Here is a 27951-nt window from a genome sequence, read left to right on the forward strand (position 1 = left end):
ACGAGATCGAAAGCTCCATCACCTATTGATTTTCTGAAAGACATACTCGACAATATCATCAACTATAAATCGACAGTCAAGATTCTAGGATGATAGTTCAGGACATTTAGAAATCGAAATTGGAAGGTTATATTAGCCACGAAGCATGTGATGAAAAATAAAAAGGGTAAACTACATCTGATAGTAAGATTACAAATGAGTTAATTTCAAATTTTTATAAATGAGACATTATAATTTCAAATTTTTATAAATGAGTCATTCAGTTAATGAATTAATTATTTGTTTATAAATTCGTTGGATTATATATGTCATTTAGTTACTAATAAGATTATAAATATGTCACTAGTTTTGAGTTTCTCAAAGATGCTCTATTGAAGATTCAAATGATAGAGAATCTATTGTTCATAAAAAAAATTAGGTGACCCTATTCCCATATGTAATGGGGTGAGGGAGAGGTAGGATAGTAGGCTGTCCCCAACGCCAGGTTGAGAGCAGCTTCCGTAGAAGACCTCCGACAGCCAGAATTATGAATTGCCCACCGTAGAACTCAATCCCACGACCACAAGGTTAAGAACACTCTCCACCCAACGCAAAGAATCTAAGTCAATATGATGAATTAGTAGTGTTTAATGAAAAAAAAATCCTAAGTATTTTAAGTAGAATTGTTAACTTTATTAGCTAATTGAATTAACTAATGACATTATAAAAGGAAGGGGCCAAATTATGTAAAACTAAAGAAAAATACTAAATTTCAAACTTAAGCATAACAGAGCGAGCAAAACCATAATTTAAATTATTTCTGAAGATTGAAGAACTTGACAAGATTAAGGGAGAGCAAAACTCGATTCGACTCGAAAAAACGAATTTTTTTACTCAAATTGACTTCAAGTCCTAATTTCACAAATTCGACTCGACTCAAAAAAATTCAAGTTCAAATCGAGTTGTAAAATGCAACTCAAATAACTCAAAAAAATTTAGTAATTAGTAGATTTACTTTTAAGTTTAAGTCGAGTTCTTGAACTTTGTATGATATGTGTATATTACATATGAAGAAAATATTTGTATTGTATATATGGTTATAGAAAGTCTCTTAAATTGGAATCAAATAATATTATAATATTATAAATATTTATAATTAAATTTAAACAAAACTCAAAAAATCAACTCGACTCGAAAAAATTTCAAGTCAACTTCGAGTTGTAAAATAAGACTTGTCAACTCGAATAACTCGAAATTTTTTTGACTCGACTCGATCGAACGCTCACCCCTAGACAAGATCCCCTAGACAAGATTGGTATATAAATGGGCTTTCAGATGTGGACATTTACAAGTAGTAAAATCAGCAGATGCAACCCATGGGTTAGAATCAACCCCAAGAAGTGGCTCAATCCAATACCTTTTTTTTGTCCATAACTCCAGATAATTAGAGAGAAATGTTATCTCTGCACTTCCGAGTTCCTGCAATGGAGTCTCTCCTACACTCTTCTGCAAAACTAGTTGCTCATAGGCCACCAAGACTGAAAATAAAAACTGGCTTCTTTGGAAACCGATGCCCTTTCTTCAAATTTTCTCGGGAAAGCTTTTAATTGTGGAGGCAAAGAAGAACAAAAGCAATGATAATGATAAGCAAGACGCTCACAGTTTCATTCCGAAAAAGCTGAAGGACCGTTCAGACAGTTCTGATGTTTCGGAACTCGGTAGATGTAAGATGAACTTATGTCGCTGCAAACAAAGATTAAAGTGAGTGTTGGATTCTATCATAATCATCGAGCTTTTGATTTGGACCTTATAAACGTTTCATTAGCTCCTCATATATGTTGAGTGGACCTTATCGTTTCGAAATTTCTAAATTTGTGAGTTGTAGGATGAACTTATGTCACCACAAACAAAGACTAAAGCAAGTGTTGGATTCAGAGATGGTTTTAAAAAGTATAAATTTGCTTATTATACTCTTGAATATGACGCCAACGATATTGAAATCTTACGTCGGAGTCCCACCTGAGAAAATGGAATATGAATCTTCAATCTCTGCTGAATGATTCCAGGAAACTCATGGTTTTATTACCCTTTGTAATATCAAAGTCACATTTGGAGCCTGATTTCAGTCAAATATGGAGGAAGCAAAACTTTTGTCTTCGTATGGACGACATGGGTTTTCTCTTTTCAATGTTGTCGTGATCAATTGTTTTCCGTGTTTACACAGTGCGACACTACGAGGTTGTTTATTTAATTCACGAGAAGCACGATGAGGGGGTTGAAAAAGTGAATGAGAAAGTTCAAGGTAACCCTTCCTCATTATTGTTGTTTTTGCTTAATGTTTTCATTTTGGGCTATTAGTATCCTTTCATCGAGTTTCCCACACATTCCTTTGGAGTGGATATAGATTACTTCCTTTGCCAGTTCTGAAGAAACGCAGGCGGAGTTTATTTCATAATTTATATCCATAAAATGCTTGCTGCAGATTTCTTGAGGGAGAAGAAAGGCAGGGTATGGAGATTGAACGATTGGGGTCTTCGGAGACTAGCGTACAAGATAAAGAAGGCCAAGAATGCCACTACATCTTGATGAACTTTTAGTTGGAAGCTAGATGGATCAATGACTTTAAGGCCATGTTAGACCAAGACGAAAGAGTCATTCGACATCTGGTGATAAAAAGAATTCATTTACTTTAATTTAAAATGATTTGATTATTATGTTTTTGTAATGCCTTGGTTTAAATCATTAACGGGTTAAAACTTAATCTCATTTAAATAAGGTGCGAGGGGGTGATGGTTTCTTTACCTAAAATTGGGTAAATTCATATTTAGTATCCGAATTATCATTTTTATTTTACTTTGGTCATTCAACTATTTTTTTAAATCAGATATCATGGTCTTGAGTTTTTTTTAAAAGAATTTGATTTTTTAAAAAATTATTTTTAAAACAGAATAATGGACTGTTATTGCCACAATTGACTTTTTGCTCACTAAATTGAAGTCTCAATCCACTATTATTGGTGTGATTCTTTTCATACTGTTATTTTTTGCAATAATCATTTTAAACGTCATTTCAGCCACCGTCATTACTATTATATAGCAACTATTATTTTGTTACTCGATTGTTATTTGAGTCTCTAGTTGAGATACTAAAGTGTAATTTACCCTAAAAATATATAATGGCCCCTTTTAGAAAATACACCTATAGTAAATTTTGTACTTTTAAATGCATTAATAAATCTTTTGACTAACGACGCCATCATTGGTCGACATTATAAAATCAAATTTGAGGGGGTTTTTTGGCAGCCAAAACTTTAGTAGCTGGTTAGCACAAATAAACTGCCTGTTTCGTGACCATGAGTCTCGTGCACAAACGAGATTTTTTTTTTTTTTGAAATTATAGACATTCATTCAATTAACCGTTAACAGCGCCGATAAGAACATCATTCTTGATACAATCAGGTTTGTCAAAATAAAATCATATTGGATTTGTATTCGACAAGGCCCAGTGAGCCAAAAAATGAGCAACCCTGTTGGCTTCTCGGTAACATAATGGACTTCAATGTTTGGATGATACTTAGGGTGCGTTTGGTTCACGGAATGTAAGATTACCAGTGGGAATAAAAGATTACCAGTGAATAGGATTACTGGGAATGTTGTATTTTGTGTTTGGTTGGTTTAGCAGGAATGTAAGATTACCGTGTTTGGTTAAAGGAATAAAAGATTATTGAAATGTATATTTAACCAAATTGTCCTTATTATATATTTGTATAATATTACAAATTGTAAAATATTTATATATTTTCTTTAAAAAATTAAATTCATAATATTTATATAATTTTTTTTACAAAATTAAAAATATAAAAAATGTTTATTGAAAGGGTAAAAAAACTTTTAATCCCTGAATTTCATATAAAATTTTAATTATAGATTTTTTTTGTAAATCTAAAATAATTTAAGGATAAATTTGTAATTTAACCTTCGTAGAATTTTTATTATTCAATGACAGAAGAATGATATTTTTGAAAAAAATTAAAAATTTAAAGGCATTTTAGTCCAAAACGCTGGTAATGTTACAATACCTAAGGGAAGGGAGGTAATGACATTCCCGGTAATATACCACAAAAAATCTACTATTAGTAATAAAACATTACCGGGAATGAGATTCCTGACCAACCAAACATGGAAACGTGAGATTCTCATCCCATGGGAATCCCACAATCCTTGAACCAAACACCCCCTTAAGTGCTTCTCAAGCCTCATTAAGCATCAATAGGGTTGGCTTCTCGGTAACATAGTGAACTTTGATGTTTGGATGATACTTGAGTGCTTCTCAAGCCTCATTAAGCACCAATCCGACCACGGAAATGTCTTATTGTTTGTTTGCCAAGCAATTAATGATGTTCATGGCGTCCCCTTCAATAGTTGCACCGCTCCATTCAATTCTCATTCATGAACCGAATCCCGTGGGTGAAACCCATGGCTTCAGCCGATTCAGGACTGTGGCATCTCCTACGCGCACTAGTTACTTGAGTTGGGTCTGACATTGTTGAGCTGAAATCTAACTCATCTCGAATCACTCGACTAAAATAACTCATGGAACAGATCAATATTAATCCAAGCTTGATTACAAATAATCGAGTTTGAAGTTATTCATCCTACTTTCTTTAACATTATGATTAGATTGGCCCCTATGTTATTGTGCATATTTTCTGAGGAACTATCTGCTACGGTCTATGCTGGAAAAGATGCTGCATTGTTGACCTTGCTCCTGCAATCGGATTCTAGAGTGTTTTCTTACCTTTCTATTACTTTTTTATTATTATTTTTCGGTTCCTTGATTCCTAGATTAATAAAACAAATGCAGGGTAAATGTAATACATATTAATTAAAGGCAAATTTTATTTCATAAGATGAATTTTAAACATGGTAATGAATTAAGTTACTATATTGTAGTGTTCTACGGAAAACAATCAGAAAGAACAAAACTAACAAACCTCAAATTAGAGGCTCTATACTGAATTTAGATCCTCCCCTTACTCGCATATTCCAAGATTCCCCAGCATCTGATCGATAAAACGAGGACTCCTCCAATTGAGTTCTGCAATTTTAAGTTTCTATTGCTAAGGTATTACACTTCCAATGGCACAGTGATGAACAAGGTTGTCGTGACAGCTTTCTAGTATTTCTATACTTGTAATCATCACACCTGCAAATTAGAATATAATGAAGGCTGTCGAATCAGATATTTTAACTTATGTTTTCTCTCAGGTTGACCCATAAATTGGACGGGGCTGGCTTTGGTAGGATCAATTGGAGTTCTAAAATTTCTGAGTCACTTTGTGATTGGCTCAATTTCAGGTTTGAATCAGTTTGAGTTGTTTTGGGTTTAGGCCATTTTGAGTTTAAATCATTTGGTTTACTATTCAAGTCATTTTGAGTTTGGATCATTTAAGGTTGTCATTTGAGTTTGCAAGTTGAGCTCAGGTTATTTTGGGTAGCAATCGGATTCGAGTTCAGCTAACACAGATTGTTAAAACTCTTAGCTCAAATAGGTTTGGCTAGGGTTCAGATTCCAATTAATTGGGTTAAGTTTTCATGTTCCAATAAAAACTGACAAGTATACTCACGGTGATAGAATTGAAGAAGAAATCTTACCTACATCCGAGGGATTCTGAGGAACATGAAAGATAGCGAGTATAATATGCTGGAGATTACAACACCAGTAATTAAGTTGTGGATGAGGCGCTTGTTGTCTTTGGTTGGCACAAAAGCTGACTTCAGTATATTTGTTAAATCAAAGAGTCTGTAAGATATCTGCAGACAAGAGAAACTTTTCAGTGGTGACTAAAGAGATATTTGAAGTCCCCGACGATGACACAAGTTTACTTACTGCAAGGTATATGGAAGTAGTAAGCATGAAATTCAACATCGGGAAGTCTGGGATCAGAGAAAGCAGCAGCTTAGGCTGACCATCTGGAACCCCGGATCTGCACATTAAACGGATATTAAGATAGTGTAAGCTATGATATAAGTCTGAATAAAGGATCAACTCATCGCAAACAGCCGAAACGCCAAGAATTCTCATGACATCAACCTCAACTTACCTTAGCCAGATGTGGATCTGTGAGATATAGGTCTCCAGTGTAATCTTTCCAAGCCAACTGGAAAACAAAAGAAAAATATTAGTTTGACCTCGTTGATATTTAGAAAGTAAAAAGATAAAAGAAGAGATGAATTAAAGGCTACTTACGCAAAAAGGGTTAAACTGTAGCTTCTGAAGGACTGGGTAACATTTCTTAAACATATATAAACACTGATGAAAATAAGGAACAAGAGTTGATCAGTAAATGCCAAAACATTCAGATACGTCAAATATCAACACAGTCAATATGAGGACCTACGTTATTGGGATCCATGACGTATAAGGATGGTACTTATTGTAAGTGATCTTGTCGAGCTTGTAAATGTGCTCGAACCAGAGAAATCCAACCTACAAATTTTATTAGAACTTCATGAATAATAGATGGAAATTCTAAGAAGAGGAATGCAAATTTTTTTTTTTGAAGAAGAGGAATGCAAATTAAAAGGCATAGATATGATACCGTAAGGGCGATTATCGACACTGCTACTTTGATGGATACTCTCCTCTTCACCTCTGTTTCCTCGAGTTTTTCCAACCACCGTTCAACCTGCAATAGTAAATTCCAATATAGCTACCAACTAAGTACATTATTCCTAAACAAATTGCATTAATTCATACCAAGAAGATACAATGAAAAGATGAAAAATAATTGCATCAGAACTTACAGCTGGATGGTAATAAGCATATATCATTCCAATAATCCAAATGTAACGATCAAGGCCTGAGCGGAAATGCCACTCATGCATGCGAGGAAGATTAGGCTTTGAGGGATCAGTATATCCTGAAACAGTTTTTATTTATATATTTGTCACCAATATGACAGAAAATTGCTTAAATATAGATTATACTTTGGAAAGTTACCCACCAAGGAAAAAGGTAAATGGGCTCCAGAGGACTTCAAACACTCCAGGCACTTCCCAGACTAGGATAACTACCAAGAAGCAGGCAATGATTTTTATAGCAATGACTGATCCTTTCTCATTGTACTTGTTCAGAATACCAAGTGCCCCATAAACCATAAGGGTGAATAGAGTATGCATGGGGCATATATAGTACAACATGTAACTATTATTGAGGATGACACAGCAAAAGAATACCAAGAAATTGAGCCGCCACATCATCTGTTCAGCCAAAATACTCAATGTTGGAACTTGGAACAAGGAGATGTTATCATGAGTTCAGATATTATTCACTTTAGGGGAACTCATACGCCATACCTGTGCAAACCTAGCAAGACTGAAATCTTTGCGCACATAATAATATGAGAAATTTCCGAATCCAGTCATCCACACATAAGCAGCAATGAAAAGTCGGATAGCATTATAAATCTCTGTAGCTGCAAAGTAATGGTACATCAAAAATAGTACCTGTAAAATAAAAGGAGAAAAAAAGTAAGCATAAGCATACCGATCCTTGTGTAGCAATGCTAGAACATTTGAAGCATAAGCAGTATCAGCCAAAAGTGTTTGCAGTTTCAAGACAATCATATTCTACCATAACTAGACAAATCTCTCAAGAAGAAGATTTTACAGATTTACTACATCATTTCAAAGAATTACAAACCTGCATCCAACCTTTCCACTCCTCAGTTTGATGTCTGTTCAAATAAAGTATAGATTTCCCTGAAAATGGTGACTTATCATGGTGTATCTTGAATGAAGTTATTGCGGAAACTATGATGAGAAGAAAGTAGAGGAACAAGAAAAGATCCCGATTGTAATTCTGCAGAGACATATAATGAATAAGAAACTTAATTAGCAAGTGATAACACCATTTTAAACGATTGGTTATTGCAATGAAAACTAAATTTGAAATGTAGTTAAGAAGTTTTCACATTTTTATCATTTCCTCCTACAACTTGAAATAATATAACTATGAAATATTATAATGAAGTAATCATCTTCACCTTTTGCGAAGAGGCAAACACATCAGTGCGATCGCATAGGTAATAGTATACCAAAAGGACACCCAATTCAGATCTATAAGATGGTAAATACAAAAACAATTATACAAAGGGAGGTCAAGTTAAATTACATAATATTAATCAACAAACTGAAAGTTCACTTACATAGCTCGAAGCGTCAACCGATTCTCAACCAAGAAAGTCTCGTCCATCATAAGAAACCTTAACAAAATCGAATCATATAAATTCGGCAACCCATCTAAATATAAAACATATGAAAAAAAAATCAATGCTCCGATGACAAACTTGAGAATTGGCGAAAAGGAAGATGTTGAAGACCGCGCTTTAGGAGAACCGGATTGAAGACCCCCGCCTTCCAATAAAATCGCTCTGTCTTCCTCCTTAACGGCACCATTTCCGATTTCGACTAAATTCACATCGGAGTGCCTACTAACAGAAATACGAAGAAAAACAAATAAGCATTTCACCAATAAAATACATTAATTAATTTTTAAAAATAAAATTACAAAATGTAGAAATTCAGAGCTTACGCTTTGGATGCGGATGTATTTTTCTTGTATTGTAAATATTCCGCGTAGATCCAAGCTGAAATCACCGGAAATATGCCGAGAAAAAACGAAACCTAAAAAATAATCCAAACAACAACATTTCATAATAATTTAAGAAAAAAATGTTTAGAATGCAAGATCCGAGAGCTGATGAGAATGGTGAGTGAGTGGAAACGTACCTGACCGGGAGTGATGGGGCCGACGATCGCCATGATTTGGAATTTTCAGTAAAAGAGAAAAATATGACAAGTGAAGTCACGCTGCCAAAAGAAGGTGCATTTGAGGGTGAAGAATCGATTTAATAAAAGAAAAGATTGCAGATCTGATAGAAACCTGGTTGTTTTGAAGAGGGAATGATAAGACGAGGAAGCGAAGAACAGGGGCAGATGGATTTGGTTTCGGAGACTAACAGTGCCTGTGGAGAACCAGGAATAAATAAATGAAAATGAAATTATTTAATTAATTAGTATTGTTAATTATAAGTAAGTCCAATGTAGAGTTGAGAAATGAGAGACCTATGTTTTTTTATTAAAAAAATTAAATTCATGATTGTATTTTAAGCGTCAGATGTTGAAGGGAATTTTAAATTAGATAGTTAATAGATATCATTAAATAATGGAGTAATTAATCAAAGAGAAATAAATGATTAAAGAGGACGCGTGACTGAAGTGTCGATGGATGAGCATGAGCTCTTAGGAAAATTGTGAAGAGCGTGTTCCACCGACATTAATGGGGTGAGGGTGAACAGTGAAGTGATTAATCACCGCGCCACATCCCTATTCCAATTCTATGCCTCTCATGCCACTCTCTATTCCGGGCCCATTTTTCATCATCCCATACCATTCTAATCCAACTCTAGCCCTTCAATGCTTGAGCTCTTTAGTTTATATATATTGTAGACACACTTTTTCTAATCGAAATATATATATATATATATATATATATATATATATTATATATTATATATATCATATATGTGTATTATTATTTTATTAATCAATGTTGTTACATGTTACAGATCCATTACATATCATATGACCCAAAGCCATTACAAGTACAAGTGGCCCAAAACCCCAAAAGCTCAAATGGCCCAGTAGAAGACTCGTCTGGTGATCAGCAGCTAACTTGGAGCCCAAACCCATGACCTGTATCCGCTGGAACCCTACCCGAATCAACCTCCAAGGCAAACCCGAGCACCAAGGGTTTCTAGAAACCCTAGAGCGTCGTTCCCTCGTTTGAAGTCCCCACGCCGCACGCCACCAACTCCGATTCCTTCGGCGCAAGGAGAGCACGAAGATCCCACATCAACAACCAAAGCAACCAACACGCATTAGAGTTCTAATTCGAGTAGGAGTCTAAGAATAGAATTTTCTTTTGCTATAAATAAGTGTAAACTCAAACATTTGGAAGACACGATTTCACACGAAATACCCACACGATTACATGCAAGATTAGCATTACACAAGCACATGAAAAAGCCAAAGGAAATACGAGCAAATCGAAACATTTTATACGGTTTAAAGAGAAATAAAAGAGGTATTTTTACCTATATTGCTTCGGTTCTCGCTTGCATATGGCTTGTTTCACTTATTTTTTTCGTTTTTGCTTCGAAAAAGCCGAGGAACAAGGGCGTTTGCGAGATCTGCATTCGTAGATCTAGCCCCGAGGCTTATGTTTTTTAAAAAACGTTTTGGTTTTTGGAAACTAGGTTTAAAAAGCTTTCAAGATTTGAAAAAAATATAAAAATACAATTTTTACCACCGATGAACGGCGGCGGCGAGGCGTCCGTGTTTTGGAAATCACGGTGTCTATTCATCTTTTTGGATGAATAATGAGAGAAATCATAAAAGAGGGGAGGGCGTTCGTGGAAGAATGAGAGAAATGAAGAATTTTAAAAACAAATTGGCTTTATACTAAGCCCATCGGACCTCCACGACCCGACCCGTGCCCATGTTAGATCTGCGTGTTTTTTAAAGAAAAAGGGTAAATCGCGCTTTTGGTCCCCCTATTGTTTGAAACTTTCATTTCACCCCTAATTTGCAATTCTGACGCTAATCATTTTCCAAATTTGGCCCCAATTTTAGCTATTCATTCATATTAGTCCTTTATTTATTATATATATTTATTTATTTATTTCCTTTTATTATTCGTATTATTGTATATATATTTTAATTATTTTTTTATGTTATATATATCGTTATATATATGAATATATTTTTAAATATTTTATTTATAAACTTGTTATTATTATTATACATATATTCTGATTATCTTTGTTTGATTATTTTTTTATTATATTTTATTATATATATATATGTATACTATTAAAATTTTATTTATACGCCTATTATTATATTAATTGTTTTTCCCTGATTTTATTTTTTATTTACTTTATATTGTATATGTATATATTTTTATTTTTACTTTATTTATTTATTCTATATTTTTTTATTTTTCCCTTTTATTTTATCTTTCTATCTTCATGTTAGTTTCTTTATTTCCATTGTATTTTCTCTATTTTATTTTCATTTTTTCTCTCTAACATGTTTCTGAATTTGTTTAAGGATGATTTCAAATCAATCTAAGGTAAGAAATTCGGATTGTTATTTTACCTTTTAATTTTAACTTTCAATTTTCTTAATTAAAGATAACTGGAAATTACGTAGTACTGAAAGGGCAGTTCAATGGTGCTAACCCTTCCTTGACTGTAACCGACTCCCGAATCCGACACATCTTTGGTAAGACGCAGATCAGGTAGAAATAAGGTATCCGATCAACCTATTTTTCATAAAATAAATTATCGGTGGCGACTCCTAAGCATTTAATCCAAGTCGAAGCCCAATTTCAGGCCCACCTGAAAGACGGTTCCGACAGCTTGGCGACTCCAGTGGGGACAAGTAAGTGAGTCAGGCTAAGGTAATTTCAAGTTGTATTTTTAACGAAAATGGTAAATTTAAATTTTAAGGTAACATTTCAATCCTTATTGCTTACTTTTGATTATATTTTCGAGTAAATAGTTGTACTAACAATTTTCTAATGATTTCAGCCCAAACTTGTTTTTCATCTAAGGCTCTATACCCGAGCTCCGAACCTTATTTAAGTAGGGGTGAAAGCGACGATTTCGTGTGAATTTATTCACCATGTGGTCCTAGCAAGTAGCTTTCGGGATTCATATACCTTATGTCTTCATGTGAATTTATTCACCGTACGGGCATAAGGGAATGTTTCCTCTCGAGTTTAACTTAGTCCACACGAGCCTATAATGGGTTCAAGACTAAGGGTCTGGCAAACCTAAGGGGGAACCAGCAAGGAGAACTCGGGTACCTTTTTAGAACCTAATCCGGGAGACTATGAAGAATTAGAGCCTACCCCGAAACCACATTTCAAGCCCTAGGATATTTTTACCCTAACTATGTTGTTTTCTTTTTTTTCTTTCATTTATTTTTCTTTACTTTCATTACTATTTTTTCCTTATTTTTACTAATTTTTTACTTTCGTGTTTGTCCTTATTAGCATTTGCATAATAAAAGAGGCTATTGATCCCTAAAAAGAGTTTATTACACCCAAATAATCTGAATTAATGAACAAAGGTATTGTAATACAAGAGATTAAAAATGCCGAGGTACGACTATGGTCCGAGAAGACTCAGAAAGAGAAGAGAGATTGTCTTTAGGGGAACTATGTGTCAGATCTGGTTAGTTACGCCTCTGTCAGCCTGAAACATAACGATGTCCAAGAGCTGCGAAATATTTGGGATATTTGGAAGGGTAACCGAAAGCAGAAGTTCAGCAACGATATGTGATATCGCCCTCTTACTCCATGTCAAGATAGATGCGCCCTTGATCAGAACCCTGATTCAATTCTGGAATCCAAGGTACAACTGCTTCACTTTTAACTGGGAGGACATGGTGCCCACTATCGAAGAGTAAACTATACTACTGCACTGCGAAAGCATCAGACTAGAGAATGCATATATCAAACACATTAAGAGTCAGCCTTTCAAGAACGGACTGGCCAAGGTTGCATCGACGCAGCCGTGGTGGAATTATTTGAACAACTTCCGAGGCTAGTCAACCCAGCACCGACCATCTTAGCCTAGACCTTTCAGTCCCTCAATCATTGTAGAAGAACTGGTGGAGGAAGGTTCATTGGGTGTGTTCAGCTCCTTTAAGTCTGGATTCACAGCCACTTCTGGAAGACTAACGAGGTTGCCTACCGTCTTTTCAGCACCACCTATTTACCTTTGGGAGAGTTTATCATTATGAAATGGCATGAAGGCGCATCAAATGAAAAGTGGATGAAAATATTCACTCATCTTCAAGACCGGGACATTGCCTGGAGAGCCCCCTAGTTGTTCTACAGTGGCATTCTTTTCCAGTGTGGGGATTCCGACACTATGACCTTAATTAGACTATGGGACAGAGTTGGATATTCTCCGTTATTGGCACTTCGACAGTATGTGGCACGTCAGTTTGTTCCAGCCACATACGAATTATATGCATCAGAGTTTGTGTACCATGGTGATAACTATAAGAAGATGATCAAAGAGGTGTTCGAGTCATGGAAGAGAGTGTTCCAGATGGATGTCGTAGCTGCCAAAAACATGCTTACTCAGGATTATTTGGAGTGGCGAAGATTAAGGAAAAATGACAACATCCCGGTGCTAGATTGTGAGGACACCCAAACCATGGAGGAACATCTCAGGCATGTCTCTTCCGAACTTGAGATATCAAAAGCAGAATTTGAAGCTGTGAATAATGATCTGAAGCAGAGGGTAGGGGAACTTGAAGCTGAGGGTAAGGGAACTTGAAGCTGAACGCTATCAGTGGAAACTAGATGCCGACACTCAGAAAGATCGAGCAGACAAACTGGAGAAAGAACAGAAGAAAGTCCGTTTCGAGCTCGAAGACTTGAGAAAGGGGTATCAAGATAAAGTCAATGATAACTCCAAGTTGAAAGTGACCTTTGAATACTGGAAAGACGAAGCTCACAGCCTGAAAAGGAAGTTCAAGGGTATTGATGAGAGAGCTTGGAAGGAACAGTTAAAGACTGCTCAAAGGCGCTTAGCAGATAGTCAACATCAGAACCAACGCTTGAGAATCTGGGTGATTGATCTAGAGAAACAACATGGGAGAGATGGCAAGAAAATAGCTGAGTTAGAAGCTATTGTAGATGGGTTCAAGAAGCAAGCGAGCGAGCTTCATATAGTACCTTTTGACGGAGGTTTACAGTGGCGTTTTTGTTGGGAGCAAGCACAGCAAAGGGTGAAGGCCAGAGACACAGTCATCCAAGATTTCCTGGATCAAGTACAAAAGGCAGCCCATCATCTACTCAAGAGTCTTTAGTTGATCAAATCGTAGCCAAGTTGTCAAGTTTACAGCAAGCTAGTGCACTCAGGGGAGGTTCATCCGAGAGGGTAGCTATACCACCAACCTCACAAGTTGTTGTCTCATCAGAGATCTTTCCCGGACTGCATGGGGACTCATCTGCTACCAAAGGGAAAGCTATATCGGTTGTAAATATACAAACTTCTGCAACCAACCCTGACAGTCATCCGGACGACTGCCCTATCTCAGATTTTGACGAAGATGATAAGGAAAAGAAGATGGAATAGAAGATCAGAATGTTGGAAGACCATATGAAGATGGTAAAAGGGGACCACAAATATTATAGGGTGGATGTAATAGAGTTGAGCTTGGTTCTTGATTTGGTACTTTCACCAAAATTCAAAGTCCCGGAGTTCGAGAAGTTCTACGGGAATAGCTGCACTTCAGCCCACATCACTATGTTCTGTCGAAAGATGATAGGATATGGGGGAAGTGATCAACATCTGATCCACTGTTTCTAGAAGAGTCTGTCCGGTTCAGCTATCCGGTGGTACACAGCTAAGTCTTTCTTAGAGCAATACAAGCATATTAATGATATGAAACCAGATCGAGTTATGCTACAGAGGCTAGAGAAGAAGCATAACGAGAGTTTCCGACAGTACGCACAGAGATGAGGGATTTGTCTGTGTAAATTCATCCACCCTTGGATGAAAATGAAACTAGAAAGTTATTTGTACAGACCCTGAAGGCACATTACTTCGGGCACCTAGTGGCAATCACATCGAAAAGTTTCTCAAATCTAGTCATGGCCGGTGAAATGATCGAATTGGCCATCAAATAAGGAAAAATTGAGGGATGAGACTCTAGTAAAAAACATCCCATTAAGAACAAGGACCGAGAGATCAACAATGTCAACACCTACAACGCTAATAAAGGTGTTACGATCTCAAGTTCAAAAACTATTGTTGCTTTACCATCCGGTACTTCTAACCAAACTCAGAGAAAACCAAGAAAGGAAAGGGAAAGATTCCCATGACATACAAAGAGTTGTACCAACAGCTCTTCGACACTCACGTGGTGTCACCTTACCCTATGGATCCAATCAAGCCCCCTTACCCAAGATTGTTTGACGAGAACGCTCAATGTGTATATCATGGCGGTGTGCAGGGGCATTCAATCAAAAATTGTCTTGCATTCAAAAGGCTTGTACAACGAATGCGGAACAAGAATTGGATCCATTTCAACTCCGGAACACCGAACGTCGCCCAGAATTGCCTGCCTAATCATCTGAAGACTGGAATCAATGCAGTCACCACCGAGATCAGCAGGAGAATCAAAACTAGTGTTTCGGAGGTTAAAGCTCCTTTGGCTTGGGTATGGAGCCAAATGGTAAAGACGGGGCTTCTTGCACCCCAATCATGTGCAGTAAGGAATGAAGAGGGTAACCATTATTGTTACCACAACGAAGAAGGGCATGAAGTGCAAGGGTGCCCATAATTTATATTGTTAGTCCAGCTCATGATGGACCAGAAAGAACTGGAATTTTATGAAGAAATTCAGGATTCCACGGAAGTAGACGTTTGCGCTACCGGAGAATCATCAGACAAAAGATTCGGGTGGGTAGTCCTTTGATAATTACCCCTAAAGCAAAGACAACAACAACAACACCAGCCAAAGTGGTGATCACATCACCTCGACCTTTTCAATACAAGGACAGTAGATAAGTGACATGGAAGTACGAATTCCATGTGAGTACTTCTAAAGAATGTGATAGAAAAGCGGGGCAGAGACCACTTGAGCCGTTCAAAGAATACGTGTTGGCTATAAGCGAACCTATAAAGGAGAAAGAAGCTAAAGAATTCCTCAAATTCCTGAAGCATAGCGAGTACAGTGTTGTAGAACAGCTCCATAACTTGTCAACGTGCACTTCAATGTTGGCACTATTCTTAAACTCAGATACACATCGGGAGGTACAGTTGAAAGTCCTGAATCAAACGTTCGTGCCACAAAACATACCAGTTAGCAAGATGGATCGACTGGTGAACAATATTCAAGCTGATAATCTCATCTCATTTTCGAATGATGAGATTCCATCCGGAGGAAGAGGTCAAACAAAGGCATTGCATATCACTACGAATTGCAAGGGGCATGCCCTACCAAGTATGTTGATCGACAATGGCTCGACCCTGAACGTGATACCTTTAGTCATATTGAAAAGGCTACTAATAGATACCTCATATATGAGAAATGGCCAGAACGTGGTCTGAGCATTTGATGGGACTAAGAGAGAGACTATTGGTAAGATCGAGGTGACGTTGACCATCGGACCTGCCACCTTTGATGTCGAGTTCCTAGTGATGGATATCATGCCGTCATATAACTATTTTTTGAGAAGGTCATGGATTCATCAAGCAGGTGCAGTACCATCAACACTGCATCAAAAAGTTAAATTTGTTATTGACGGGGCTCTAGTAATCATCAATGATGAGGAATATATCGTGGCAAGTGTAACCATTGAGGCCACATACATCAAAGTAGACGAGGAAGCGGTATAATGCTCATTCTGTTCCTTGGAGTTTGTGAATGTCATATTCGTGGCAGAAGGAAAAAGAATCCCTAAACCCCGACTCTCCAAGTATACCAGAATGGAAATCATACAGACTTTGGGAAGAGGCGTAAAAACTGGAAGAGGGTTTGGGAAGTTTTTATAAGAAATGATCAATCAGTCTTTCCCATTTCAAAACTCGATCAGTTTGGACTTGGTTTTTAGCCAGTTATCAAGAAAAGAGAAAGGAAATCCAGAAGAACCAGGAAAGAATGATAGCCAGATTAACTGGAAACTCGATCAGTTTTGACTTGGTTTTTAGGTCCCTAGATAACTATAATGTAGGCACTGATGATCCTGATTCAGGTGTAGACTTTGAATCGGTCATTTGTCTCGGGGAATTTGATGAATGCAACAATGAATATGAGTGTAACTTACCTACCGAATTATTGAGAATGGTAGAAAGAGAAGATAAACAAATATTGTCACATGAGGAGACAATCAAAATCTTGAATCTGGGCACTGAAGAGGACAGAAAGGAGGTTAAAATCTCCACAACTCTTTCGACTGAAGCAAGACAAAACCTGATAGTCTTACTTCTAGAATACAGAGACGTGTTCGCCTGGTCGTATCAAGACATGTCGGGGTTAGACACAGATATGGTAGTCCACAAACTGCCAATTAAGCCAGAATGCAAACCCTGGCAGCAAAAGCTAAGGAGAATACGACCAGAAATGCTCCTTAAGATCAAAGAATAGGTAAAGAAGCAATTTGATGTCGATTTTCTTTAAGTGGCCAAGTATCCGGAGTGGGTAGCCAACATAGCGTCTGTTCCTAAGAAAGATAGGAAAGTACGCATGTGTGTCGATTACCGAGACCTTAACAAGGCAAGCCCTAAAGATAACTTCCCTCTACCTCACATTGATACATTGGTGGAAATACAGCCAGGAACACTTTCTTTTTATTCATAGATGGATTCTCGGGATATAATCAGATCAAGATGCATCATGAATACATGGAGAAGATCACGTTCATCACAATGTGGGGAACTTTCTGCTACAAGGTGATGCCCTTCGGATTGAAGAATATTGGGGCAACATATCAGAGAGCTATGGTGACCCTGTTCTATGACATGATACATAAAGAAATCGAGGTTTATATCGACGACATGATTGTCAAGGCACAAACCGAGAATGAACATGTCGAGAACTTGAGAAAGTTTTTTCTAGAGATTGAGGAAGTTTCATCTACGTTTAAACCCTAGCAAGTGTACTTTCGGGGTAATATCCGGGAAACTATTAGACTTCATGGTCAGCAAAAAAGGCATCGAAGTCGATCCCGATAAAGTTAAGGCTATCTAGAGTCTACCTCCACCACTAACACAAAAAGAAGTCTAAGGTTTTCTGGGTAGATTGAACTACATATCACGATTCATATCTCAGTTATCCGACAAATGTGACCCAATCTTCCGTCTTCTCCGAAAGAACAACCCAGGAGTATGGGATGAAAATTGCCAGATTACATTCAAAAAAGTAAAAGAGTATTTGTCTCGCACTCCTATCCTGATATCCCTTATCCCAGACAAACCTCTTTTCTTGTATCTATCCATATTCGAGAACTCAATGGGGTGTGTCCTGGGTCAACATGACGAATCTGGAAGAAAGGAAATTGTCATCTATTATCTGAGCAAGAAGTTCACCGATTGCGAGGCAAGATATCCTCTATCGAGAAGGTTTGTTGTGCTTTAGTCTAGGCTACAAAAAGACTTAGACAATACATGTTGTATCACATTACTTGGCCGATTTCCAAGTTAGACACTTTAAAGTACATGATAGGTGTACCTGCTCTATCTGGAAGGTTAGCCCGATGACAGATGCTATTGTCCGAATTTGACATCGAGTATATGAGTCAGAAAGCCATAAAAAGAAGTGCATATCGGATTTCTTGGCAAGAAAACCGATAAAAATTACGAACCTTTGGACTTTGACTTCCCAGATAAGGACCTGATGGTTATCACCTTAGAAGATGCAAGTACTTTTACCGACGATTCCTGGAGAATGCATTTCGATGGTGCATCAAATGCATTAGGACATGGCATCGAGGCAATATTTATCTCCCCAGAAGGAAATCATTACCCATTCATGAGCAGACTGAACTTCGATTGTACCAACAACATGGCAGAGTATGAAGCCTGTGTCTTGGGAATTCGAGTTGCACTGGGGCAAGATATAAAAACTTTACGGGTATAAGAAGATTCAGCCTTAGTAATCTATCAGCTCCGTGGAGAATGAGAAACCAAGGATGCAAAGCTGGTATAATACCGGAAACTAGTACTAGATCTGCTCGAAGACTTCGAAGAAGTCACCTTCCACTACGTGCCAAGAGACGATAATCAAATGGAGGATGATTTTACTACCTTGGCAGCCGTATTCAAGACTGGTGGGGAGCATGAAATGATGCCAATTAACATGCAGTCGTATGAGTACCCAGCTCATTGCTACCAAATTAAAGAAGTGAAAGAAACTAAGCCCTGGTACCACGAAATTTTACAGTACATCAAGTATCGAAGTTATCCAAAAGAAGCCACTGAAACCGATAAAAGAACCATTAGAAGGATGGCAGCTGGATATGTCCTTGACGGGGAGATCTTGTACAAGAAAAGCCATGATCAGGTTTTGTTAAGGTGTGTCGATGTAGATGAAGCTAAGATGATAGTGGAAGAAGTACATAACGGAGTTTGTGGAACACATACAAATGGACATATGATGTCGAGGTAGATAATGAGATGCGGATATTTTTTTTCCACACTACGCTAGAAGATGTCATAAATGTCAGATTTACGGAGATAAAATAAATGTTCCACCTCATTCGCTTCATGACATGACATCACGATGGTCTTTCTCTATGTGGGGCATGGATGTTATCGGACAAATCCATCCGAAGGCTTCGAATGGTCACCGGTTCATTCTCATGGCAATTAACTATTTCACGAAATGGGTTGAGGTTGCTTCATATGCCAGTGTCACTCAGTCTACTATATGCAAGTTTTTGAAGAAAGAGATCATATGACGGTATGATTTACCTAAAAGGATCATTACTGAAAATGCTACAAACTTAAACAACAAGATGATGGATGTTGGTTGTGAGCAATTCAACATAAAGCATCACAACTCTACTGCTTACATACAAAAGATGTACGGAGCAGCAGAAGCAACAAACAAAAACATTAAGAAGATAATGGAGAAAACAACCAAGACTTACAAAGACTGCCATGAAAAGTTGTCTTTTGGTTTGTTCGCTTACAGAACCTCGGTACGAACCTCAACTGGGGCAACTCCATTTTCACAAGCTTATGGAATAGAAACAGTACTGCCCCATTGAAGTAGAGATTCCGTCACTCCAAGTTTTGACAGAAGTCAAACTAGATGATGTAGAATAGGTACAATCCAGATATGATCAGCTTAATCTGATAGATGAAAAGAGACTGAAAGCCATTCACCATGGTCAAGTCTATCAGAAACGAATGATTCGAGCATATGACAAGAAGGTGCGCCCGAGAGTATTCTATAAGAAGATCTGCTGCTAAAGATAATTTGGCCAGCCTAGAAAGATTTTCGAGGAAAATGGAAGCCAAATTGGGAAAGACCTTATGTCGTAAAAAAGGCCTTTTCCGGAGGAGTCCTTGTCCTAGCTGAAATGAATGAACCTGAGCTACAACATCCCATCAATTTGGATACAGTTAAGAAATACTTCGCTTATGATGAAAACCCGAAAGGGCGTTCTAAGTCGAATAAGAAAAAGAAAAAAGAAAAGAAAATAACAAAAAAAGAGAAAAATATTTAGGGTGAAAACCCGAAAGGACATCCTAAATTAGAAAAAAAAAGAAAGAAAAAAGAACAAAAGAAAGAAGATAAAAAAAAGGTGAGTTCAAGATGAAAACCCACAAAGGACGTCTTGCAACTAAGGATGGTTCTAAGTTAAAAACCCGAAAGGGCAATTTGAATATTGACAGTGGAAACATCCCGACATCTGAATCTTCTACAGACTCTATAAGTTGGAGAAAGATTGCGCTCTCCAGAACGTTATCACATTTTCGAATATTCCTTGACAAAGGCTGTATTCAAGGTTACCTAACGCTTTTCAGCTCAGAAGTGCCCATATTATCGAGATCTAAGACATTCATACATACCTCATCATGTATTAATTTTCCAGAGTGTTTGTCATGTATTATTTGTTTTTTTCCCCTTATGAATAAAGACAATCTTTTCTCTAAATCAATTCCTCTTGAGCATCTTGGATTGAACTTAAACTTAATGGTTTATTTACTCATGCAAAAGATAATCGTATATTACTGTACAAAGAGTCATTGAAAAGTACAGGTACCCGGAAGCCGATCAAGGCTCATGCACATACTTGAGATGGTCGAGATGCATTTCCCAAATCAAGGAACAAAGAACATCATATTTACACATTTGAAGAATTCAGGATCGGGAATCAGAACTTCAAGATTCCATAATCAAGATTCCAGATAGGCAACTAGAGATCAATATTTCTCTCCATAGCCCAAAATAACATATTTTGCATACGTATTTTAGGCATACCTAAGAGCATTGCATCTATAACATCACATATATGCATAACTTTGCAGGTTTTAACTAGAGCCAATTTCAACTTCGTAGCGAAGGATATTGGACTTGAACTGACACAATTTGCTCGAGAGTAGATTTCAACTTCACGTCGAAGGATATCTAACTCGAAGCCAAACAATACTTGGATTTCAACTACACAACGAATGGGCCATCCACGATTTCAACTCCACGACGGAGGATATCGTGCCAACTTTATATTGGATTTCAACTTCACGACAAATGATATCCAATTCAAAGCTCAACTTCACGACGAAGGGGCTTCCCAGTTTTATTTAGAGCCAATTTCAACTTCACAACGAATGATATTGGACTCGAAACAACACAAGCTTGGATTTCAACTTCACGACGAAGGATATTCAAGTCAAGACTCAACTTCACGATGAATGAGCCATCCACGGTTTCAACTTCACGACGAAGGAAATCGTACACACAAGTAGCATCCATCTCTAGATTGGATTTCAACTTCATGATGAAGGATATCCAACTCAAAGAAGAAGTGTCTGCCAATAAACTTTCCAGTTTCAGAGTCAATTTCAACTTCACAGCAAAGGATATTGGCCTTGAATCAATGCAACTTACATTGGATTTCAACTTCACGACGAAGGATATCCAATTCTAAGGCTCAACTTCACGACGAAAGGGCCATATATGATTCCAACTCCACAACGAAGGGTATTGTACCCCAACAGATTGACTCAACTTCACAACGAATGGGTCATCTATAACATGACAATACCAAAGTCTTCAGGTCAAGTTTCACCTTCACGACGAAGTATCTTGGGCCAGAAGACGATCCATGAGCTACTTTCTAATACTCTGAGTTTGATTTCAACTTCATGACGAAGGATTCCGTGCTCAGAATTTTTCAGTTTCAACTCAACCTCACGAAAAGTGAAGAATTTCGTGATTCAATCCAAATCGACTAACCAGTCCCGACATCGGATTTCAACTCTACAACAAAGGATATTCGATGGGGTTGATCCCTATATGGATGGTGTTATATTTGGATATATTCATGTTAAGCGGAAAGTGTGTCTTTTAATCTTTGCCATATCCCCGTTACACGATCATTGGCAAAAAGGGGCAGCTGTAGACACACTTTTTCTAATCGAAATATACATATATATTTATATTATATATATATATATATATATATATATATATATCATATATGTGTATTATTATTTTATTAATCAATGTTGTTACATGTTACAGGTCCATTACATATCATATGACCCAAAGCCATTACAAGTACAAGTGGCCCAGAAGCCTAGATGTCCCAGCAGAAGAACCGTTTGGTGATCAGCAGCTAACTTGGAGCCCAAACTCGTGACCCGTATCCACTGGAACCCTACCCGAATCAGCCTCAAAGGCAAACCCGAGCACCAAGGGTTTCTAAAAACCCTAGAGCGACATTCCCTCGTTTAAAGTCCCCACGCCACCATCTCCGATTCCTTCGGTGTAAAGAGAGCATGAAGATCCCACATCAACAACCAAAGCAACCAACATGCATTAGAGTTCTAATTCGACTATGAGTCTACGAATAGAATTTTCTTTTGCTATAAATAAGTGTAAACTAAAACATTTGGAAGACACGATTTCACACGAAATACCCACATGATTAAACGCAAGATTAGCAGTACACAAGCAAACGAAAAAGCCAAAAGAAATACGAGCAAATCGAAACATTTTGTACGGTTCAGAGAGAAATAAAAGAGGTATTTTTACCTATATTGCTTCAGTGTTCGCTTGTATGTATCTTGTTTCACTTCTTTTTTCCGTTTTTGGTTTGATAAGGACGAGGAAGGAGGCGTTTGCAAGATCTGCATTCGTAACGTTTTGGTTTTTGGAAACTAGGTTTATAAAGTTTTCGAGATTTGAAAAAAATATATAAAAATACAATTTTTACCACCGATGAACGGTGGCTGGCAAGGTGGCGCGGCGATCGTGTTCTGGAAATCACGGTGTTTGTTCATCTTTTTGGATGAACAATGAGATAAATCAGAAAAGAGGGGAGGGTCGTTCGTGAAAGAAGAAGAGAAATAAAGAATTTAAAAAAAATTGGCTTTATACTAAGCCCATCGGACCTCCACGACCCGACCTGACCTGTGCCCATGTTAGATCCGCGTGTTTTTTAAAGAAAAAGGGTAAACTACACTTTTGGTCCTCCTATTGTTTGAAACTTCCATTTTACCCCTAATTTGCAATTCTGACGCTAATCATTTTCCATTGGCCCCAATTTTGGCTTTTCATTCATATTAGTCCTTTATTTATTATATAGATATTTTTATTTATTTCCTTTTATTATTCGTATTATTGTATATATATTTTAATTATTTTTTATGTTATATATAATGTTATATATATGCATATATTTTTAAATATTTTATTTATAAACTTATTATTATTATTATATGTATATTTTGATTATCTTTGTTTGATTATTTTTCTATTATATTATATTTTATTATTATTATATATATATATATATACTATTAATATTTTATTTATACGCCTATTATTATATTAATTGTTTTTCCATGATTTTATTTTTTATTTACTTTATATTATATATGTATATATTTTTATTTTCACTTTATTTATTTATTTTTTCTATATTATTTATTTTTTATTCCTTTTTATTTTATCTTTCTATCTTCATGTTATTTTCTTTATTTCTATTGTCTTTTCTCTATTTTATTTTCATTTTTTCCTCTCTAACACGTTTCTAAACTTGTTTAAGGATGATTTCAAATCAATCTAAGGTAAGAAATTCATATCATTATTTTACCTTTTAATTTTAACTTTCAATTTTCTTAATTAAAGACAACTGAAAATTACGCAGTACCGAAAGAGCAGTTTAAGGGTGCAAACCCTTCCTTGACTGTAACTGACTCCTGAATCCGACATATCTTTGGTAAGGCGCAGTTCAGGAAAGAAATAAGGTATCCGATCAACCCATTTTTCATAAAATAAATTATCGGTGATGACTTCTAAGCATTTAATCCATGTCGAAGCCCAATTCCGGGCCCGCCCGAAAGAATGTTCTGATAATTATATTATATTATATATATATATACTATTAATATTTTATTTATACGCCTATTATTATATTAATTGTTTTTCCATGATTTTATTTTTTATTTACTTTATATTATATATGTATATATTTTTATTTTCACTTTATTTATTTATTTTTTCTATATTTTTTTATTTTTTATTCCTTTTTATTTTATCTTTCTATCTTCATGTTATTTTCTTTATTTATATTGTCTTTTCTCTATTTTATTTTCATTTTTTCTCTCTAACACGTTTCTAAAATTGTTTAAGGATGATTTCAAATCAATCTAAGGTAAAAAATTCATATCGTTATTTTACCTTTTAATTTTAACTTTCAATTTTCTTAATTAAAGACAAATGAAAATTATGCAGTACCGAAAGGGCAGTTTAAGGGTGCAAACCCTTCCTTGACTGTAACTGACTCCTGAATCCGACACATATTTGGTAAGGCACAATTCAGGTAAGAAATAAGGTATCCGATCAACCCATTTTTCATAAAATAAATTATTGGTGACGACTTCTAAGCGTTTAATCCATGTCGAAGACTAATTATGGGCCCGCCCGAAAGACTGTTCTGACATATATTATTGAAAAATAATTGTTTAAATTAGTTTACGTGTTTTTTTAAAGACAATGTGCAACAACATATAATTTCAGAAGATAATCGAACAATAGGATCCAACAACAAAAGAATTGGATGATGGTGATTGATTCAACCACAATATATAAGATTTAGATATTAGGGTTAAAAACTTAATAGATTTTGAGTTAAAGGTTTAACGGATTTTAAGATTTTATGTTAAAAAATTAAAGATTTTAAGTTTTTTAAATAAAATCATTTTTTAAAATAATAGGATACACACCAAGCATTAATTGGATAACAAATTGTTTTCAATTATTATTAACAATCAAACACTTTAAATGATAACTTTTAAACAATAAATTTTTTGTTTGAAAAAAAATTAAACAATAAATAATTGAGATACTTATTTTTTTAATTGAGTCATATATAAAAACTAAAGATACATTTTAATGAAACGTGCAGTGTATTTACATATATATATTATAAATTCTCTAATTTTGGGATAAAATAGTAGTTCAACCCATTTTCACAAAATATAGGACAGTCCAGTCCAGCCTAATCCAATATTGCAGTAAGACAAGTTTATCCAACACTGTAGAAATTTAGAGGAATAAACATACTAGTAAAACCATGCTCAGTTTAAACTAGCATCCTAAAATTACACAAATCTTAAAGCAACTCCCCCACAATCATGCTCTTTTTCATCTCAGATAAGCATATTACCATAACAAAACAACAATGTAACAGATAATAGTACTGAACCATGATGATACAATACATCCAAAAATAGAATTCACATCATTACGCATCCTATCAGTCTTTCCTAAAACAATAACATAGTTTCAAGAGACCAACACCAACATGAAGGGGCCAGTCTAATCGCTAGGAGGGTCGCTCATCATCTTCTCCGCTATCATCGTCCTCATAATCTTTGTTTGATCTCTTCCTCTTGGATGGGGTTTTAATTTTTCCACCATTACTTTCATCATCGTCAACATCTTCATCCTTGTTGTCATCATCCTCACCATTCTCGTCTTGTTCGAAATCACTAGCATCTTCCTCATCTTCAACACGAGCCACCAGTCGAACTAGGTATTTTGTTCCCATATCCTCCTACAAAACAGTAAAAGAAAATGACAAAACCAATGTTTAATAAAACACTTTGCCACCTATGGACACTAGGAAATTTTTGTGATAAACAAATGCTTTTGATTTTTGAGCAATTCTGTACAATATTTTTTTTGGTAGAAAGTACAGGGGGTAAAATATTCATAAAAAGGTGTCACTATTTACTAAAACATTGAACCTACTGGCTAGACTTTCTGTCACGGACTAAACTTTTGGGTCCATGGACATTAGCGCAAAGGTTCACAAGAGGGGTTCTATTGCGCAGACTTTGGGCTTGTTAGGCACGATGAGTTGGCCCGTTTCTTGGAGAATGCTTACGAGTCAGTAAAAGATCGAGTTCATGAAGGATCAAGTCCGAGACGTCCGAGAGAAGTGACGAGGGTGTTACATGTTTGATGGGGGCAATTTTGTCAAGGCTCATGGATTCGGACCGAGACATGTGTGCACAGATTTCTGTAGAAGAATAATACATAGTGTTGGGCTTGCCTAGAACCATCAGACATGACATGTTCCTTGAAAGATTCCAGAAAGGATAATATTATCCAATAATTAAGGATTTAATTATGGATAATGTTTTATTTGAATTCAAATACCTTAGAGGTAGAGTTCTTGATAAGATAGGATTCAATATAAGCCGTTGATGTACTTTGATCTAGACTGTTGGATCTTGAGGGCCTCAAATATAAATAGAGAGCTCCGCCCCTCATTTGTAATCATTCAATTCAGATTCATTATCTTCATAGTAATAAAACTCAGGCATTTACTCTTACTCTCTCTGAGTTCTTTATTTCTAGCTTTCTAGCTCGCTAGCTTTCTTACCTTGTCGGCTTGTTCTTATTTGTGTTGAAGCCTTTGTGGCTTGTGTAGCGGATCGTGAGGGCTGAGATAGCCTCGAGAGTGTTCCTTTATGAGTTCTTTCAAAGTGCCAAAGTGATTCAAGTCTTGGTGACTTAGAAAGTTCCCACAGTGCTCGTGCTTTGGAGATCTGCTTCAACCCAGGTGTCTTGGATTAACCCCAATTGAGTTTTACTTCTACATTATTGTTTAACCCTTGAGGGTTTATTCATCGCTTAGTGAGCCATAGACTCACAAGGACGTGGATAAGACTGACTTAGGTGTCATTTCGACCTAGAAATCGTTTAAGTGTCACATGAATCGACTAACAGAAGTCTAGCCCCGTGACAGGTGGTATCAGAGCGTAGCCGTAGCCCTACCACAAGTGGTGTCAGAAAGAGTTTTTGGTGAAACAACGAGTGTATCAGTCAAATTTTGTGGCAAGTAGTGAAAGAGTGAGTCGTTGCAGGAAGACAACAATCGTTTTGTACGTGGTTTGGTGAAAGCGAATCAGAGTAAGTCAGAGTGTAGGTGTTGTGGATTCAACAGTGATCCGAGCTTATCTTGTGATAAGAAGCATCTTAGCGAGTTGAAGGAAGTCGTTGTGGATTCAATGAATATTTCAGTCAAGTTTATGGAAAGGAAGCGTGATGGCACAATAAAGAGGAGATGTTCCCACATATAATGCCGTGGAGAGTCATGGTGGTGGGATTGAGCTAGAGAAACAAAGCATGAGAGTTATCCCATGATCGTTGGAGATAAGGATCAAGAACCTTGAGAGTTTCACGGAAGAAGCCAAGGAGGTCTAGGGAGTTGTAGAGTCCCGACTTAAACAACTAGAATCCATGAGGAATAGGTTTAAGGATGTGGCGTAATATAGTCTCCATGATAGGACGTTGATAGAGATGAGTAATGCGCTCAGGGTCGAGGTGATGGCCTTGAGGGAAGAGATGGACGGGCTCAAGAGTGAGCTACTCATATGCAAGGGAGCAATGAGTGATGGCGGTGTGCTCAAGACCTTCGTCAAAGGACTTAGATCAGGGGTGATGCTTGCTAGTGAGCAAGGTGATGCCCAGTGTTGTTCAGAAGCGGGAGCTGTAGATGAGTCAATGTGTGAGCTTGCAGGTGTCAAGCCAACCAAAGATGAGTCGTCTAGATCCATGCCTAAAGATAGGGATGAAAATGGGGGAGACCATGGCAAGGGACAGTGGATAGATGGAGGAGAAAGCTCTT

The 27951-nt window shown here is 36.6% G+C and overlaps 2 protein-coding genes across 3 annotated transcripts; both read right to left on the reverse strand.

The window, feature by feature from the left end:
* Positions 1-4900: 4900 nt before the first annotated feature.
* Positions 4901-8971, reverse strand: LOC120203590 (protein REDUCED WALL ACETYLATION 2-like). 2 transcript variants are annotated; one of them, XM_039203840.1, is made up of 16 exons: positions 8772-8971; positions 8575-8666; positions 8330-8470; positions 8189-8245; positions 8027-8099; positions 7684-7842; positions 7338-7487; positions 6986-7241; positions 6786-6901; positions 6581-6667; positions 6380-6468; positions 6229-6291; positions 6083-6139; positions 5869-5965; positions 5634-5792; positions 4901-5184 (listed from the first exon to the last, which is right to left on the reverse strand). In XM_039203840.1, the coding sequence occupies exons 1-15, from the start codon at positions 8802-8804 to the stop codon at positions 5634-5636; spliced, it is 1629 nt and encodes a 542-aa protein (XP_039059771.1). In that variant the 5' UTR covers positions 8805-8971; the 3' UTR covers positions 4901-5184. The 2 variants fall into 2 exon arrangements, with proteins under 2 accessions (XP_039059771.1, XP_039059770.1); XM_039203839.1 differs by having other exon boundaries at positions 8330-8473; positions 8772-8970.
* Positions 8972-25638: 16667 nt separating this feature from the next.
* On the reverse strand, positions 25639-26591 carry LOC120203581 (transcription initiation factor TFIID subunit 11-like). Its single transcript, XM_039203833.1, has 2 exons — positions 26478-26591; positions 25639-25869 (listed from the first exon to the last, which is right to left on the reverse strand). Exons 1-2 carry the CDS (start codon positions 26589-26591, stop codon positions 25639-25641), a joined length of 345 nt encoding a protein of 114 aa, XP_039059764.1.
* Between the last annotated feature and the right edge of the window lie 1360 nt (positions 26592-27951).

Source organism: Hibiscus syriacus, unplaced genomic scaffold (genome assembly GCF_006381635.1).
Source record: "Hibiscus syriacus cultivar Baekdansim isolate YM2019G1 unplaced genomic scaffold, ASM638163v2 tig00010050_pilon, whole genome shotgun sequence".
NCBI classification, from domain to species: domain Eukaryota; kingdom Viridiplantae; phylum Streptophyta; class Magnoliopsida; order Malvales; family Malvaceae; genus Hibiscus; species Hibiscus syriacus.

Excerpts from the sequence above, each read along its gene's own strand:
- LOC120203590 (XM_039203839.1), bottom strand. The coding sequence starts at position 8,804 with ATGGCGATCGTCGGCCCCATCACTCCCGGTCAG. Across the intron at positions 6,469-6,580 it reads TGTCGATAATCGCCCTTACG|GTTGGATTTCTCTGGTTCGA; the intron begins GTATCATATCTA and ends TAAAATTTGTAG. Across the intron at positions 6,140-6,228 it reads TACAGTTTAACCCTTTTTGC|TTGGCTTGGAAAGATTACAC; the intron begins GTAAGTAGCCTT and ends TTTGTTTTCCAG.
- LOC120203581 (XM_039203833.1), bottom strand. The coding sequence starts at position 26,591 with ATGAGGGGCGGAGCTCTCTATTTATATTTGAGGCCCTCAAGATCCAAC. Across the intron at positions 25,870-26,477 it reads TCAAGAACTCTACCTCTAAG|GAGGATATGGGAACAAAATA; the intron begins GTATTTGAATTC and ends ACTGTTTTGTAG.